This window comes from Culex quinquefasciatus, chromosome 1 (genome assembly GCF_015732765.1).
Source record: "Culex quinquefasciatus strain JHB chromosome 1, VPISU_Cqui_1.0_pri_paternal, whole genome shotgun sequence".
Lineage (NCBI taxonomy): Eukaryota > Metazoa > Arthropoda > Insecta > Diptera > Culicidae > Culex > Culex quinquefasciatus.
This window is the reverse complement of record NC_051861.1, coordinates 48,125,767-48,140,727: the sequence shown is the minus strand read 5'-3', so window position 1 is coordinate 48,140,727 and position 14,961 is coordinate 48,125,767. Positions and strand designations below refer to the sequence as shown.

General features: G+C 37.4%; 1 protein-coding gene across 1 annotated transcript in view; it reads left to right on the top strand.

The window, feature by feature from the left end:
* Window positions 1-9,441, top strand: part of LOC6039678 (probable G-protein coupled receptor No18) — a 35,588-nt gene extending 26,147 nt beyond the window's left edge. Inside the window, exons 5-6 of the mRNA XM_038249256.1 lie at window positions 1,310-1,478; window positions 7,837-9,441. Of these exons, the coding sequence (XP_038105184.1) occupies window positions 1,310-1,478; window positions 7,837-8,565 (898 nt within the window). The 3' untranslated portion in view covers window positions 8,566-9,441. The remainder of the gene's footprint in view (window positions 1-1,309; window positions 1,479-7,836) is intronic.
* Window positions 9,442-14,961: the final 5,520 nt, after the last annotated feature.

Sequence of the window (14,961 nt, the reverse complement as noted above, 5' to 3'; positions counted from 1 at the left end):
ACGTGATTTTATTTTTCCAAATGATTGAACGATTGGGCGGATTCAAAGAACTTTTGAACATCTCGAGCCTATTCGTAAGTTTGAAATTGAATCAATTAATTAACTCTTTTGATGTTCATAGTCGTTGAAAAACTTTTCTCGAATTGATGCGTAGGTGTTTGCCAGAAGCCTATTTTAAAGATTTAATCAGCAGTATAGCTTTGGGTTGCTTCAGTGGCCGATTATAAATACTTAGTTGTATACTTTAGAACACCCAAAGGAAAAATATATCTCAAAATCTGCAACAGTGGATTTGCTGCAGAAAATGTCACATTTTATAACATTTTTTGCAGCAAGCCCCTAGATCATTTTTGCCCGCGTGTAAATATTTCAGCGATCTGTAGTTCTCACCAACACATATACTGCTGGCCCCGAGCAACACTCCAAAGACAAGCATGTGTTGGTGCTCTTTCACTCACACTCACACTCACAAGCGTCCATGGCGCGGTGGTAGCATGTCGGATCAATATCCAAGAAGTTGGTGGTTCAATCCTCGTTCTACTAATTTTTTTTTGTGAAATACTCAAATCACTCAAGTTGTAATGTATTTGTCTCCCAATCCAAAAGACGGCGGTTCCTACTCCGACAGTCCTTAAAAATCTCGTTGAGAGCAGACCAGTCATCCACTGCTTCCATCTCTCGAGAAAATTTCATCCTCCAATTTATTACCATATGGAAAAACCTAAAAGAGAGCAGGGCAGAACTTGAAAAGCGTTGGGCAAAGATTTCGGCTTCTATCAGATTTCATAACTTTATTAATATTTCTGGCACACGCGCCGCGTCTCGGCATCCTTCTGAATGATTAACAAGTTTTACTGTGCCTTGGGCTTTTTCGGGATTTTTTTATCTCTCAGTACTTTGTTCTTTCATCACCTATGCAGTCTTCAGATGAAACCCGTGACCACTCACGGTGGAAAAGTCAGCTGGTGGAAAAGTAGCAACCTGAACATATTTTTTTGTTTTTTTTTTTACAATTTGAATCAAAATAAAAAAATATAAAAGCGAGTTGCAAAACCAAGCTTGAACTTGAAGTTGTACTCACTCAATTGATTAATACATTGTGGAGTAAATAAAATTAAAAAAGGCTAGAAAGCACTAGCAATCAATCACATGCGTGTATAAAAATGCGTTGTTCCAAGAAAACATCAATGAATAATTCCAGCACCAATAAGCGATAAAGAATCAATCAAGAGAGCATTTATTCTCAGAACTTTCATTTGTGACTCCTCTTTTCATAAATCTCGTGTGGTTCACCTTTTCTTTCGCCCAGGTACGACCAGGATCGCAGCCGGAACGAGTGCCAGTACAACCAGAACAAGGGCTACGTCGTGTTTTCGGCGATGGGCTCCTTCTTCATTCCGATGAGTGTGATGCTGTACGTGTACTCGAAGATATGCTACGTGTTGACGTCACGGCAGCACCGGATTTCACGGACCGAGGTACGCGCGTGGCAGCCATAACAATGTAAATGTGGGGTCGATGATTATTTATTTTTTGACTTTGTCAGGTTTGTTTTTCTTAATTTGCTCGGTTTCTGAAATTGCAAAGTTTTTGCGGGTTTCCCAGAGCCTAATGGAATATGGAGTTAGAAGCAAATTGACTTTTCATTGTTGAGTCTTGGGTGCATAATCTGATTTTTATTTATAAAATTTTAATGGAATTTCTGGACGTCACTACAATGCTATAAATAGATATAAAATAATCTAGAGCATTAAACGTTTGAGCACGAAGTGCTTTAAATATAAGATCAGCACCATTCTATGGTTCTCGGGCAATTTTAATATGCCAAAAGTGAAATTGATGGCTCAAAATAAATTCAATTGGATAAAATTAAGCCTCCGTAGCACAGTGAACACTCGTAGCTTTGTTGTCACGAAAAAGCTTAATGTCCATCGACAAGACAGCTCAAACTCTTTCCTTTTCCGAGAAGTGATTAGTGGAATGGATCGAACATGCTTTGTTTTCGTCGACCCTTCACCGGCTGCTTAATCATCTGAGAGTTTATCTTTCGTTTGATCAGATTTAATTAATGAACCAATAATCACAACAATCGAGGATATTTTTTATATTTTTGGTTAACTGGCTTAGTCGTGCCTGTAAAGCATTTGGAATAATTTTGTTTTCTTAGCATTAGCAATAGCATTTGGAGGACGCCCCACCACTGGAAGGCTCCACAACGCTTATCTCACTGTTTGGTGTGGTTGTGTTAGGCCCTCATCCGGAACAATAAATCAACATGGGAGAAACCATGTCTTCATCTTTTGATGAGTGTGTAATACTACCCAGGGCATAACCCGAGCATGGGTAAATAACAAGGGAAATGCGTAATAATACCTTTCTCTGGTATCAATACCAAATTTTGGTATTCCTGGACCCTTTAAAATTTGTCTTAAGGATTTTGCAAGAGCAAAATGTGCTATCATACCAATTTAAGGTATTGTTTTGATATTGCAAAATTGCAGAATTTGTCAATGGTCGAACACCACATATTGGTATTCTTTTGGTATTACAGTGTTTTATCAAATTCCTCTGAAACTATGGGAAAATTTTGACCAATTTTGACAAGATAATTAATGATGTCTCAAAGTGAATGCTTTCATTGAAAACCGGAAATTTCAAACTTGATTTTAAACATTTTTGATATACCCCCTACAGAAATGACTTGAAATTGTGGAAAATTTTCTAAGTCAGGATGACACATTTTGGTATTATTTTGGTATTTAAGTGTTTTATCAAATTCCTCTGAAACTATGGGATTTTTTTTTATAAATTTTGATGAGATTTGCGCTTTTTGCGCTAAAATGGCTTGAAACCGAAAAATGTTAAAGCTGATTTTCATTTTTCTATATACCCACCAAGATTTTTTTTAAAACGTTGAAATTTCTCTAAGTTGAGATAACCATTTGAATATAACCTTTGAAAAACGAGTTAATCGACAGATTATAGAATTTTGGTGAATTTCAATCCAGTTTCATTTTAATAACGCTTATTTTTCAATCTTGTTATTTTTTAGAATCTTCAAGAACTTCAAGCACAGGCCGTTCATCAATGACAAATGCATTCGATGTGGTGAAGAATATCACTAAGAACAACATGGAATCATCAGTTGAGCAGATTTGGCTGTTGCATATGGATCATTTCTTTTGAGTTTTTTCACTAACTGCAACTGTTGCACTAAAAATGGTATGAAAATACCAAATTTAGGTATTACTTGGGCAAATAACAGGGACCAAAATGTGCTCTTGGTTGCCCAGTAATAGATGGTAAAATACCATGAAATCATACCAAAATTATGTATTTGGAAGACCACAGGAATACCAAAATCTGATTTTCCAAGGGCGCGGTAATACCTAAAAATTAAACCTTGGCAATACCAAGTTTTGGTATTCAAGCAATGTTCAAAAATCCAGAAGACCTCAATTTGGTATTGAAATGGTTTTATTTTGAGGTATTATTTTACCCTTGGAATAACATGGTTTGGTATTGTTGTGCCCTTCCACATACAAGACTTAGGTATGATTTTATGGTATTTTACCATCTATTACTGGGCAACCAAGGGCACATTTTGGTCCCTGTTATTTGCCCAAGTAATACCAAAATTTGGTATTCCCGTGTTATTTACCCCTGCTCGGGAAGGGTGTCCTGGCTGGGTCCAAGCTATCCTCAGGGATGGGAAGGATCGTTAGTAAACACCTATCTAAAGTGCGCAAGGACCTCTACGTCACCTTAGTGGTATAGAAGTTTGTAGGGAGGTTTTGGACTCAATGTTAGTTGGAAAAGTAGAACCCTAGGATACACCTCGAAAGGCGTTGGGGGTTGGTTGTAACTGTACAGAACCGGATGGGCCAGATCACTCTGGAGAGTTCCGGGAGAAATCAAACACCGCGGAGTTCGTAAAACACAAACTTTATTTTGCACTCGCAAACAGACCGAACTTCTCCAACGGACACTTTATTGGGATCTGACTATAACAAAAACTACATCGAATATACATGGATCTTCGCGCCACCGATCGCAGTAAGCTGGGAGGGTTAATTTTGTGAGAGTGGGACCACAGAGAGTTTAAAAATTAGAGAGAAAGAGCGACTTCAGAACTGCCACCTAAACAGGCGAGAATTAGTACTGCGCGGGGCAGCACCTGCCGCGCGTACCACAGTACATCATAGGATGATGGCGTCGCTATTTTTAGACCACGTTTTCCACTTTTTCTCATCTAAACCGACTACTTTATCGACATCATTTTGCTGGGCGAGATAGGACGCCGTCTATTTTTAGACGATGACTCAGCACTTTTACACTCTTGCGCTTAAAAAAACCAGGTGGCAGCACGATGTAACGCCACGTCCCTATTAGTCGTCTCATTGGCTTACCTCTACCAATTCTTTACACTGTAAAGTTTACAGTAACAGTATTCCTAATTCCAATCTAGGCTCACCAAGTCTCCATAGCCTAGTGGTTAGCATTTTTGTTTACCAATCCAAAGAACGGGGTTTTCGAACACGGCAACTTTGATTTTTCGTTCAGCATTTCAAGTATTTTTATGTCCTTAGGGAAGCAGATGGGAATTGAAGTCCGAACCATCCGCTTACAAAGCGAACACCGTAACCATTCAGCCACAGCTGCCCCCCTTATAATTTTGTTTTCTTTTCCTCAAAAGAAATTAAAATATTTCAGTCTTTTTAAATTTTCTTGCTACACCCAAAATTCAGAATCGAGATAATCGTTCTCTCAAATTTTATTGAGGGCTCAGTGCCAAAATCGATAGAATAATGGTACCAACTCACACCATCATAACAAATGAGTTCATTCGTTAGTTGAATCAATAAATCTCCAACAAGTGTCATACATCGACTTCTGACTTCTCCATGGTCACCAAGCTGTGGTGGCCAAGGCAGCTAAGTCATTGGATTGGTTTGTCAAAGGTCTCTGGTTCGATTCCCGTTGTCGACACTTTTGGTTTTTTGTTTGACGGATGAACTTTTTTTGCAAATTAACCTCGAGAGAATAGTTCTATCGCCCATCTCGAGCTGTGTTCTCTGCGTCCGTGAATGGTACCACTATTCTCTCGACTCGAGACCATCATTCTCTCGGACTACACACTAAAAAAATATGAAAGTTACACTTCACATAATTCGGAAACTGACAGAAAAATAGATCATGTAACCACAAATTTAGTGTAATATTACATCTCGTGAAACCTAATTATCATCAGAACCATAAAAAAATAGATTTGCAATAAAATGTGAGAAGCGTTTGAAAATCACCACAAATTTGATGTAATTTTATATCTCAGACGATGCACATAACTGGAGCATCACATTGAACAGAATATTCAATCATCTTACTCAATTTTACATTCAACGGATGGCAAATTTACCCACTTTCAACTGAGAAAATGGTTCCTCGCAGCGCAGCGTGCATAAACGTCAACGTCAGCCATTTTGCGTTGCAAAACAAAGCGAACGCTTCTCAAACAGAACTTTTTTTTTCATTTACTGGTTTTAAAACCATTTTCTAGTGTATTTCTCGTAAAATTTTGATATAGATCACCGTGAAAATCTACCGGCAATCCTGAGCGCATTAGAATCGAAAAATTTAGGTCGCTGTGACCAGATTAAACTTGGCGGATTGAACTTTTTATTTTTGAAATCGAACTTCTCGCCAAATTGAATCAAAATCGTCTCCGGAGGGCCGTTCAAACTGTCTTCAACAAGCAGTTTTTGGTGTTTATCGTAAGGTAGGATTGTTCTAATTGAAGTAGCTTCTTTACTAACTGTTTCATTCAACAGGATCCAAATGATAAACACTGTCAAATGCCCATCAGCATTGAGTGCCAGCAGGATCCGGAAGGGCAGTTTTCAAAATATTGGGACGCACCAAACCACTTCAAGAAATCGCATTAATTCTGGTGGAACAACATGAGACAAACGTGTAGTGAATCTGCGGTTGTAACTGCAGTCACCCCGTCCGCACGGGAGAAGTTCATGTGAAAAATTTGAAGAGGATTATCACGATCAGCGGCTTGGACCAACCAAGAGGAAGAAGCCAGCACCAGAGTCCTGCATGTAGTTGTTATCTTAAAAAGTTGCTGAGGCAAGATGAACATCAACTTTTGGCGTTTTCCGGTGGAATGATCCGAAAGTGATTGTAAAATGTCAGATGATGTCAGTCTGAGGTTCGTTCATGGTGCCGCGATGACAGTGACAAATGAAGATCAATGTTTTGTATTCATGCAAACGTGGAAATAAATAATGATTTTTAATGTATTTAGCTTGTGTGGAATTATTTAACTCATAACCTGAAAATCGTGCACTGCTATCTAAATCATCCCAGTGAAATTACGTCAATTTGAAATTTACATCAACGTAATTTTGATTCATGTAAAATTCAATGCGGCAGAAAGCTTCGGAAAGGTCGTGTAATTTTCAAATCGGATGGAATTTTGTGTCAAAAGGAACGCTCCAGTTATGTGCATCAAAGAAACAGAAAATTACACGATTTTTTTAGGTGTGATAGCGCTGCCAGTTTTGGGTGTATAATATGAAGGCTGCCTTTGATGGAAATGTTTGAGACACCTCCAATCATCTTGAAAATGTGCCCATTAAAATAATCAGTTCACCAGGGGCATTATTTTTTTTTGTAGAAAACCAATCGCTTTTCTAATGAAGTGGATCTCAACAGAATGAGCTCTATTGACCAATAGTAATCAAAAGTCAAGCACACTTTTTCAAATTTCTTTGATGTTTAACACCGCAAACCGATTAACTGTTCAAAGATCATGGTAGATGTATCGACGAAAGTAGCAAGTAGGAGATGCTTTTATAAACGAGTCGTTTTCATTTAATCCTGAGGCTATTTACAGATAGGCTGGAAATATTTACCACCCACTACGAATTGACGTGGACCCGTCTTTAGAATTGCCTTATCCTAAAATAGGACATTCTAGGACAGCTCATTCCAGTCATTCCGGGTGTGGGAGTCGTCTTCATGCCATAAGTACAAACAACACAACAAACCAAGCCTGCTCCGATGCCATCGCTAGTGGCGGTTGGACTCTTAATCTAAAGGTCGTCCGTTCGAAACTCGGGGTGGAAGGTTCTTTGAAGTAAAAAGAGGTTAGTTCCCCATTCAAGCTCAAGGACTCCAACACCTGAAGGAAAAAAATATATATCAAAATCTGAAACAGTGGATTTGCTGCAGAAAATATTACATTTAATAACAATTTTTGCAGCATGTCCGTAGATCATTTTTGCCCGCATGTAAACATGTCAGCGATCCGCAGTTCTCACGCTGGCGCGTCCCCGAGCAACACTTCGAAGAGAAGAATAAGTTGGTGCTCTGTCCCTCTCAGTTCAGTAAGCCTCCCTGAGGCGGTGGAAGCGATTTGGATCAGCAATCAAGAAGTGGATGGTTCAATCGTTGTTCCGTTTAAATTTTTTCCCCAATACCAGCAAACAGCAGTCGGTATTGCCGATAATTGTCGGTATTGGGCTAAAATGTCATACCCCTATATCGCAAAAATGCATGAGGACAGATTTCATGCAGAATCGCGTTTGGGTGAAGTTTCGAGAAGAAACTTGTAATAGAAACCTATAAAGACCTGGGGGTCGTTAATGTGGATGGTTTGTCTTTTTTTTTGTATAAATATTTGCCGAAGCAATTTGTTGTTGGTATTTTAACCTTTTCTAGGTAGGATAGCTTTGTTACCAGCAGAAATTAATGTTCAAAGACTTTATTTATGGAATCCTTGGGGGTTTTCTGTTGAAGCAACCATTTTAAACAAGTCGTTCTTTTCAGGCTACTGAGAAAAGCTGTGAGGTCGAGCCGGACAATTATACCTCTGAAATGGACACCAGCCCAAAACAGCAATCCGGAGTCGGTGGCTTGGGTTATCTGGGACGAAATCTGTCCTCCACGTACGTCGCCCAATCGCATCAGACGTTGTACGAGTTTCTGAGTTCGGCTCGAGCCACACCAAATGCACAACGGCACCAACTGGCCACGCCGACGGCCCGGTTAACCACCCTCGGATGTCACGCCGGTAGTAGCACCAACACCAGTGCCAGCGGAACCGAAGGTACGGGCAAGTACCGGAACAACTATGAGATGCGGCCAATTAACACGGTCCAGTTCAGCGCCAGCCAGATCTCACTCGCGGAATCGTGCGTGTCCAACGTGACCACGAGTCACGCCAAGGTGCGTGTCCACCACGGGAAGCGGATGCCGATGCGGATTTCGTCCCTCAAGCGGGAAACCAAAACGGCCCAAACGCTCAGCATGGTCGTCGGAGGGTTCATTGCCTGCTGGTTGCCCTTCTTCGTGTACTACCTGATTATGCCCTTTCTGCCGGAACGGTCCAAGAGCAAACACCTGATGGAGTTCCTTACGTGGCTTGGCTGGATCAACAGTGCCATCAATCCGTTCATCTACGCGTTCTACAACGTAGACTTTCGGATCGCCTTCTGGCGGTTGACGTTCCGGAAGTTTTACAAAAGTAAGCCTAATCTGGCGTTCTTTAAACCATAGAGGTGATGAGTTGTTATACGTGAGGGATTGTAAGAATATTTGGCAATAGTTTTGATTAAATTGATTTATTATGATCACCAGATAAATAAACGAATATTATACTGCCGAATTGCAACATTTTGCTTTGAATTGAAAGGTAATTTTAGTTTTAGAAATATTAAAAAAACGTCTTCAAAGAGAATGTTACCAAGAGCAAACTTAAAATCATGAACAGATTACCATAACTCTGCTTCAAATTGAGTAATTTTAACATCCATTGTTGGTTGATAAATCTAATAGCATTCCAGGAAACCTCAACAAAAAATCTCGAGATAATTGTGAATAATTAGACAATAAACAGTTGAATTTTGTCTCAATTTTCGTATGGTCAGGAAAAATTGCATAAAAAAGTAAAAGCCAAAAAAAAATGAAAGCACTCATCCCCGTAGCGGATGAAAGCATTAGGATTAAACCCTCGTCAAATCTTCCCACAATCCTCTGCTCGTGTGACGGACTCGTCATCAGCAAACATCGTACGCAACAGTACAAAACGTGGCAGCTTCACTGATTTACCGTGATGGTTGATAACAAAGTGACATTAATTTAATACTTAAGTGAAGAGAAAATAAAAAAGCTTTTCCACAAAATCTCAATGTAGTAGACATTAGTAAATTTTAGACTCTCAAAATAACTGTTGTAAAATAATTAGAGAAGCATAGATATGAAATATCTCCCACGGTAAAATACAGAGCACAAAATTTACACAAACTTAATAACAAGCAATCCAATCAAAAAGTATGGATTATTGTTTCACAATTCGTGAAGCAAGAATGGTTGCGAAATTTGGAACAGATTGATTCCTAGAAATTGTCGATTAAAATTAAGTGTAAGAAATTACTGCGAATTTGTTTGATTGGAACGTTGAGAAATTCCCCGAACCACTTTAATGCTAATCACGAATTTGGCCGAACAGGGTTTCAAAGATAAAACAGCAATTGTTAAAGATCATCAGATCAAAAGATTTGGTATAAAAATCGATAATGGTCTTTAAAAATTCATCTAGTTCCTCAACCCCTTTTCGATTCACGTTTATCTTTGCTCAAATTGATCATTTTGGTACCTGATCACTAGCCTGTCTCATTTTGAGGTCAGGTCGAGGAATCCTACGTTCGGACTTCTTAACCCACTGGCAGTCACATAGTGTACTTTATACAAATTATGGAAGGGCACTGAAATGAAAAGCTAAAACACGCGACTTCCGAACGGTTAAACGATAGATGATGATGTTAGAAACAATGTGAGCAATTCTCCACCAAAACCGGAAGTGGATTTTATTTGTATTTTAAAATTTGGCTCAAACTTTGTGGGGACTTCCCTATGACCAAATAAGCTATTTTGTGTCATTCACTGAAATAAAAAAATAGTACCAAATTCCTTTATTCTAGGAATTTTGCCTCTTTTGCTTATTTAGTAATCGGGTTTTATGGATTACTAAATAAGGAAAGGAGCCAAAATTCCTAGAATTTATGAATTTGGTACATTAATTTTTTTTCAGTGATGGTTCACCCATACAAGTCTCCATACAATTTTGACTGCTGTCAATACAAAAACGGTATATAAATATTCAAACCGCTGTACATACAAAATACAAAATACATATTATTTGATTTTAGAGATTTTTTGATATGTTTTAAGGGACAAAAAACCCGCAACTTTTGAGCCATAGCGAAACATGGTCAAAAAATCTGCCGCCGAGTTATAAATGTTTGAAAAAAATAGTGATTTTTGGAAAAAAAAAATCGAAGATTCATGCAGAAATAAATTTGACATTATTTTTTTAATGAAAAATTGAATTTGCAATCGAAAACTATTTTCAGCTTTCAACTAATGGTCCGATTTTCAATGGTAAAACATTAAACATTCGTGAAATTTTCCGATCTCTTCGAAAAAAAAAATATTTTCAAAATTTTTAAATCAGGACTAGCTTTTTAAATGGGCGTAATATTCAACGTTTGGCCATTTTAAAAAGTTAATCTTGATTTAAAAATTTTGAAAATATTTTTTTCGAAGAGATCGAAAATTTTTACAAATGTTTAATGTTTTAACATTGAAAATCGGACCATTACTTGCTGAGACATCGACATTATAAAATGGTGGGTTGTTTTGATGAGACTTAGAAAACTTCAATTTTCGTGTTTCTTTTTCTTAAAGCGGCTCTATCTCAGCAACCCGAGGTCCAATCTTCAATGTCTCTAAGACAATTTTATAGCACATTTTCTGAACTTTTCAAAAAACAAAATAGAAATGGTCACTCATGGTAACTATTTTTAAAAATCGAAAAACTGCAAATATTTCGCTAAAATCAAAAAAAAAAATGGTGGCTATATCTTGAAAACGGAGCCCTTTATCAAAAAATTTGTAAAGCAGTTTTCGATTTCAAATTCAATTTTGCATTAAAAATTAATGTAACTTTTTTTTGCAGAAAACTTCATTTTTTCCAAAAATCACTATTTTTTTAAAATTCATAACTCGACGGTAGATTTTTTGACCATGTTTTTCTATGGATCAAAAGTCTATGACTCAAAAGTTACAGCGGTTTTCCCTAAACATATCTAAAAACCTCGAAAATAAAAAAAATATGTATTTTGGGAAGTTGAGTTTTTGTGAAAAAAAAGTTGATTATTTTTTCTCAATAGTCCTCAACAATACCTACAACTTTGCTGAAGACACCAAATTGATCAGAAAATTCATTCAAAAGTTACAGCGGTTTGAATATTTATATACCATTTTTGTATGGACAGCAGCCAAAATTTTATGTAGACTTGTATGGGTGAACCAATGACGCAAAATAGATTATTTGGTCATAGGGAAGGCCCCCACTAAGTTTGAGCCAAATAAAAAAAATAAAAAATAAAAATGGGTAGAAATCGGCCGATTTCGTAGAGAGTTGCTCATTTGATGTTTATCCCACACATAAGGATACGTGTTAAGTTTTCGCGAAAAAAAAAAACTGGATTTTTCCTTATTTCTAGAATAAAGTACTGGATGTTGCAGGCTTTTTTGAAAGAGCACACATATGGGACATTTTTGCGGATCAGGGGCAGTAAACGTATGATAAGTTCAAATAAAAATACTAAAAACGACTAAGTTTTTCATAGAACAAAAGTAGCTCAATATGTATTTTTGGCAGGTACACAAAGACAAAATTTAACAAACTTTTAATTATTTAATAAGCGCAAGAACTAATGGTAAAAAATGTAGAGTGAAATATTTCAATCGAATAAATTTTAAGCGAATTATTGTTTTTTTGTTTGATTATTATTTCTAGCAGTGTAAGGTTTCCACCTTTTAAAATTACTCCTTTCGATGTAACATTGGTTCTTTGAAATTTGATAACCTAAATAAAAAACTACATTAAAAACTAAAATTTAAAAACTAGGATTTCACTTGACGGATTAGTCCTCAAGCACGTGTTATCTTCCTTGTTGTCGTCATGAGTTGTATTTCTCAGCGTCTTTATACGACCTCTTCCAGGGGCACTCGGGAGTCCGGGGAGTATTCCCTATTCCACTATTCCTGTTTGGGATTTTATGTGAATCATTGCAGAACTTTAAAATTTCAATAAAAATGTGTTTTATCCAGATATCAATTCAAATCAATTTGGAGCATGTAGAGATATTCAGGGAAGCTGAGAACGGTTTTGGTAAGGCAGTTTAACATATTTGGGTCTTTAAAATGTTTATTTTCATCTATTTAAACCCTTTACAAAAAGAAAAGCAGATAAGTGAGGTCGATGCAAGATGGGTTTGTTCTGCTTGTGAACTTGCTCTTATTTAGGGAAATTCTCGTATGTTAAGCAGGGTAAACACTCTCTCCTTCCTCCAGCCAATATTCTGATTTGCACTATTTTAACAACCTATTGTGTAAAAGTGTTGATAAAAGTTTGCTTGATCATTTCCAGTTAAGCAATTTATCACTCGATTTCAGTTAAACGTCAAAGTGCTGATATGGCAACTTTAGAGCCATTTTGTACAATTTATTCATTAGAAAAAAGGTGAAATTTTAGTTAGAGCAGCAACGAGTGTAAAAAAATATCTTTAAAAAATATTTAAATCTTCAAAAGGCTTCAAACCCAATTTTGAATATTTTATCGTAAAAAAATTACCAAGCCAATCTCAGGTCTATAAGCATCTTTATTTGCCGTACAAAGTGAAACATTCCAATATCAAGCTTTGCTGCCAAAGCTCTTGAATTATCCAGGAAAGCTTATGCATTTCGCAATATTGCGTTCAAGATGTTTTTTTTTCTTTTCAAAATCGGGACAAGCATGTTTACATTTCTCTTTTGACACTTTAAATTACAAAAAAATAAATATTTCCATCAACTTGATAAAATTTTTACTTCTTTTTGATTTTTCTATTTATTTATTCATTTATTTAACTTTTGATGAACTTTTATTCTGTTTTTACCTTGGGTTTTTAAAATGCTTTATCAAACAAACAAAGTTTTTAGACTTGCGTTTATGGAAGATAATCAACCAAGCTCTGTTTTTAAATAGACGCTAGCTAGTCGATTGCAAACGAGTTCAGACATTGATTCAAGTTGACTGTAGGGACCTACATTGGGAAATGAAATGTTCTGGGAGAAATTTCAAACACTCAAAGTCATTCAAACTTAAGGTTGAAAAACTTGTAGTTTTTCTTTGGTGCTGGCACTTTTCTTGTACCGAACAAGCACAAACATAACAAAAACTATCAGATTTTTATCAACAACAGTTTGACAATACTTTTGATTGTTATAAGTCTCGTTGTTTTGCCAAAATGATTTTAAATTGATTCCGACCTTGTTCTTACATGACCTTGTTGCTCGATTGGAACCCCGATTTGACAGTTCGATTGGAACCCTGAGAGTGACATTTCGCCTCTCCATATAGGCTCTCTAATTGACTGGCGTCTCATTTCTAGAGAGCCTATATGGAGAGGCGAAATGTCACTCTCAGGGTTCCAATCGAACTGTCAAATCGGCGTTCCAATCGAGCAACAAGATCATGCAAGAACAAGGTTGGAATCAATTTAAAATAATTTTGTCAAAAAACGAGACTTATAACAATTAAAAGTATTGTAAAACTGTTGTTGATAATAATCTAATAGTTTTTATTATGTTTGTGCTTGTTCGGTACAAGCAAAGTGCCCACACCAAAGAAAAACTACAAGTTTTTCAACCTTAAATTTATATGACTTTGGGTGTTTGAAATTTCTCCCAGAACATTTCATTTCCCTATGTAGGTCCCTACTCATTTCACATCAAATCGCTGTCATTTTTTTTAAGAAAAACTGTGGGATCCAACCGAGAACCGTGGTATAGAGGTAAGCATGATTGCCTCTCACCCAGTCGGCCTGGGTTCGATCCCAGATGGTCCCGGTGGCATTTTTCGAGACGAAATTTGTCTGATCACGCCTTCCGTCGGACGGGGAAGTAAATGTTGGCCCCGGTCTAACCTAAAAGGTTAGGTCGTTAGCTCAGTCCCGGTGTAGGAGTCGTCTCCCTGGGTCCTGCCTCGGTGGAGTCGCTGGTTGGCAGTTGGATTAACAATCCAAAGGTCGTCAGTTTGAATCCCGGGGTGGATGGAAGCTAAGGTGTAAAAAGAGGTTTGCAATTGCCTCAACAATCAAGCCTTCGAACACCTAGTTTCGAGTAGGAATCTCGCAATCGAGAACGCCAAGGCAATGCTGTAGAGCGAATAATTTGATTTGATTTTGTGGGATCCAACCATAAACCATGTGGACACATTAGGGAGGGGGTATTTTTGTATGGAATATTGTCCACAAAGTGTCTACGTGGTTATGGATGGTTCCGTATTGATGAAATGTATTTGATCTCTCGAGGCAGTGTAGCAAATGAACAGTTACTTTCGAATCCACTTTAATCACATCAAAACTCTCGTCTCCAAGTTTTGAGGGCAGCCCGCCAAAGTAAACCCGAAAACTTTAAATCTCATTCAAATCTTCAAAACCAATGAAAAGCGCTGACAACAGTTCACCCTCGTCGAGGGTAGTTGAGCTCCATAAATTTGACGCAAAACTTTACAAATCCCTGCAGATTTAACTGTTTTAATTTTCCCGGAAAGCTCGCGGTACGGCGGCACGGATTTGGTTTCGGGTTTGAGTTCCCAGCTGGTTTTCTGTTCCAATTATTACAGTCGTGGATTTCTGTTGGCTTGGAGTGTGATTAAGTTCAATGTCTTTTTGGGGTCTTTAGTGCATGTTTGTTTGAAGTCAATCGATGTTTAATCGTTATTCATTAGATTTTAAAATTAAAAATAAAATAATAAAAAATGAAAAAGACTAGATTCACCAGTAAATAATCAACAAATCCTTTTGAGGTTTACCTGGCACGTGTTTTTCCCCTCGGAAATAG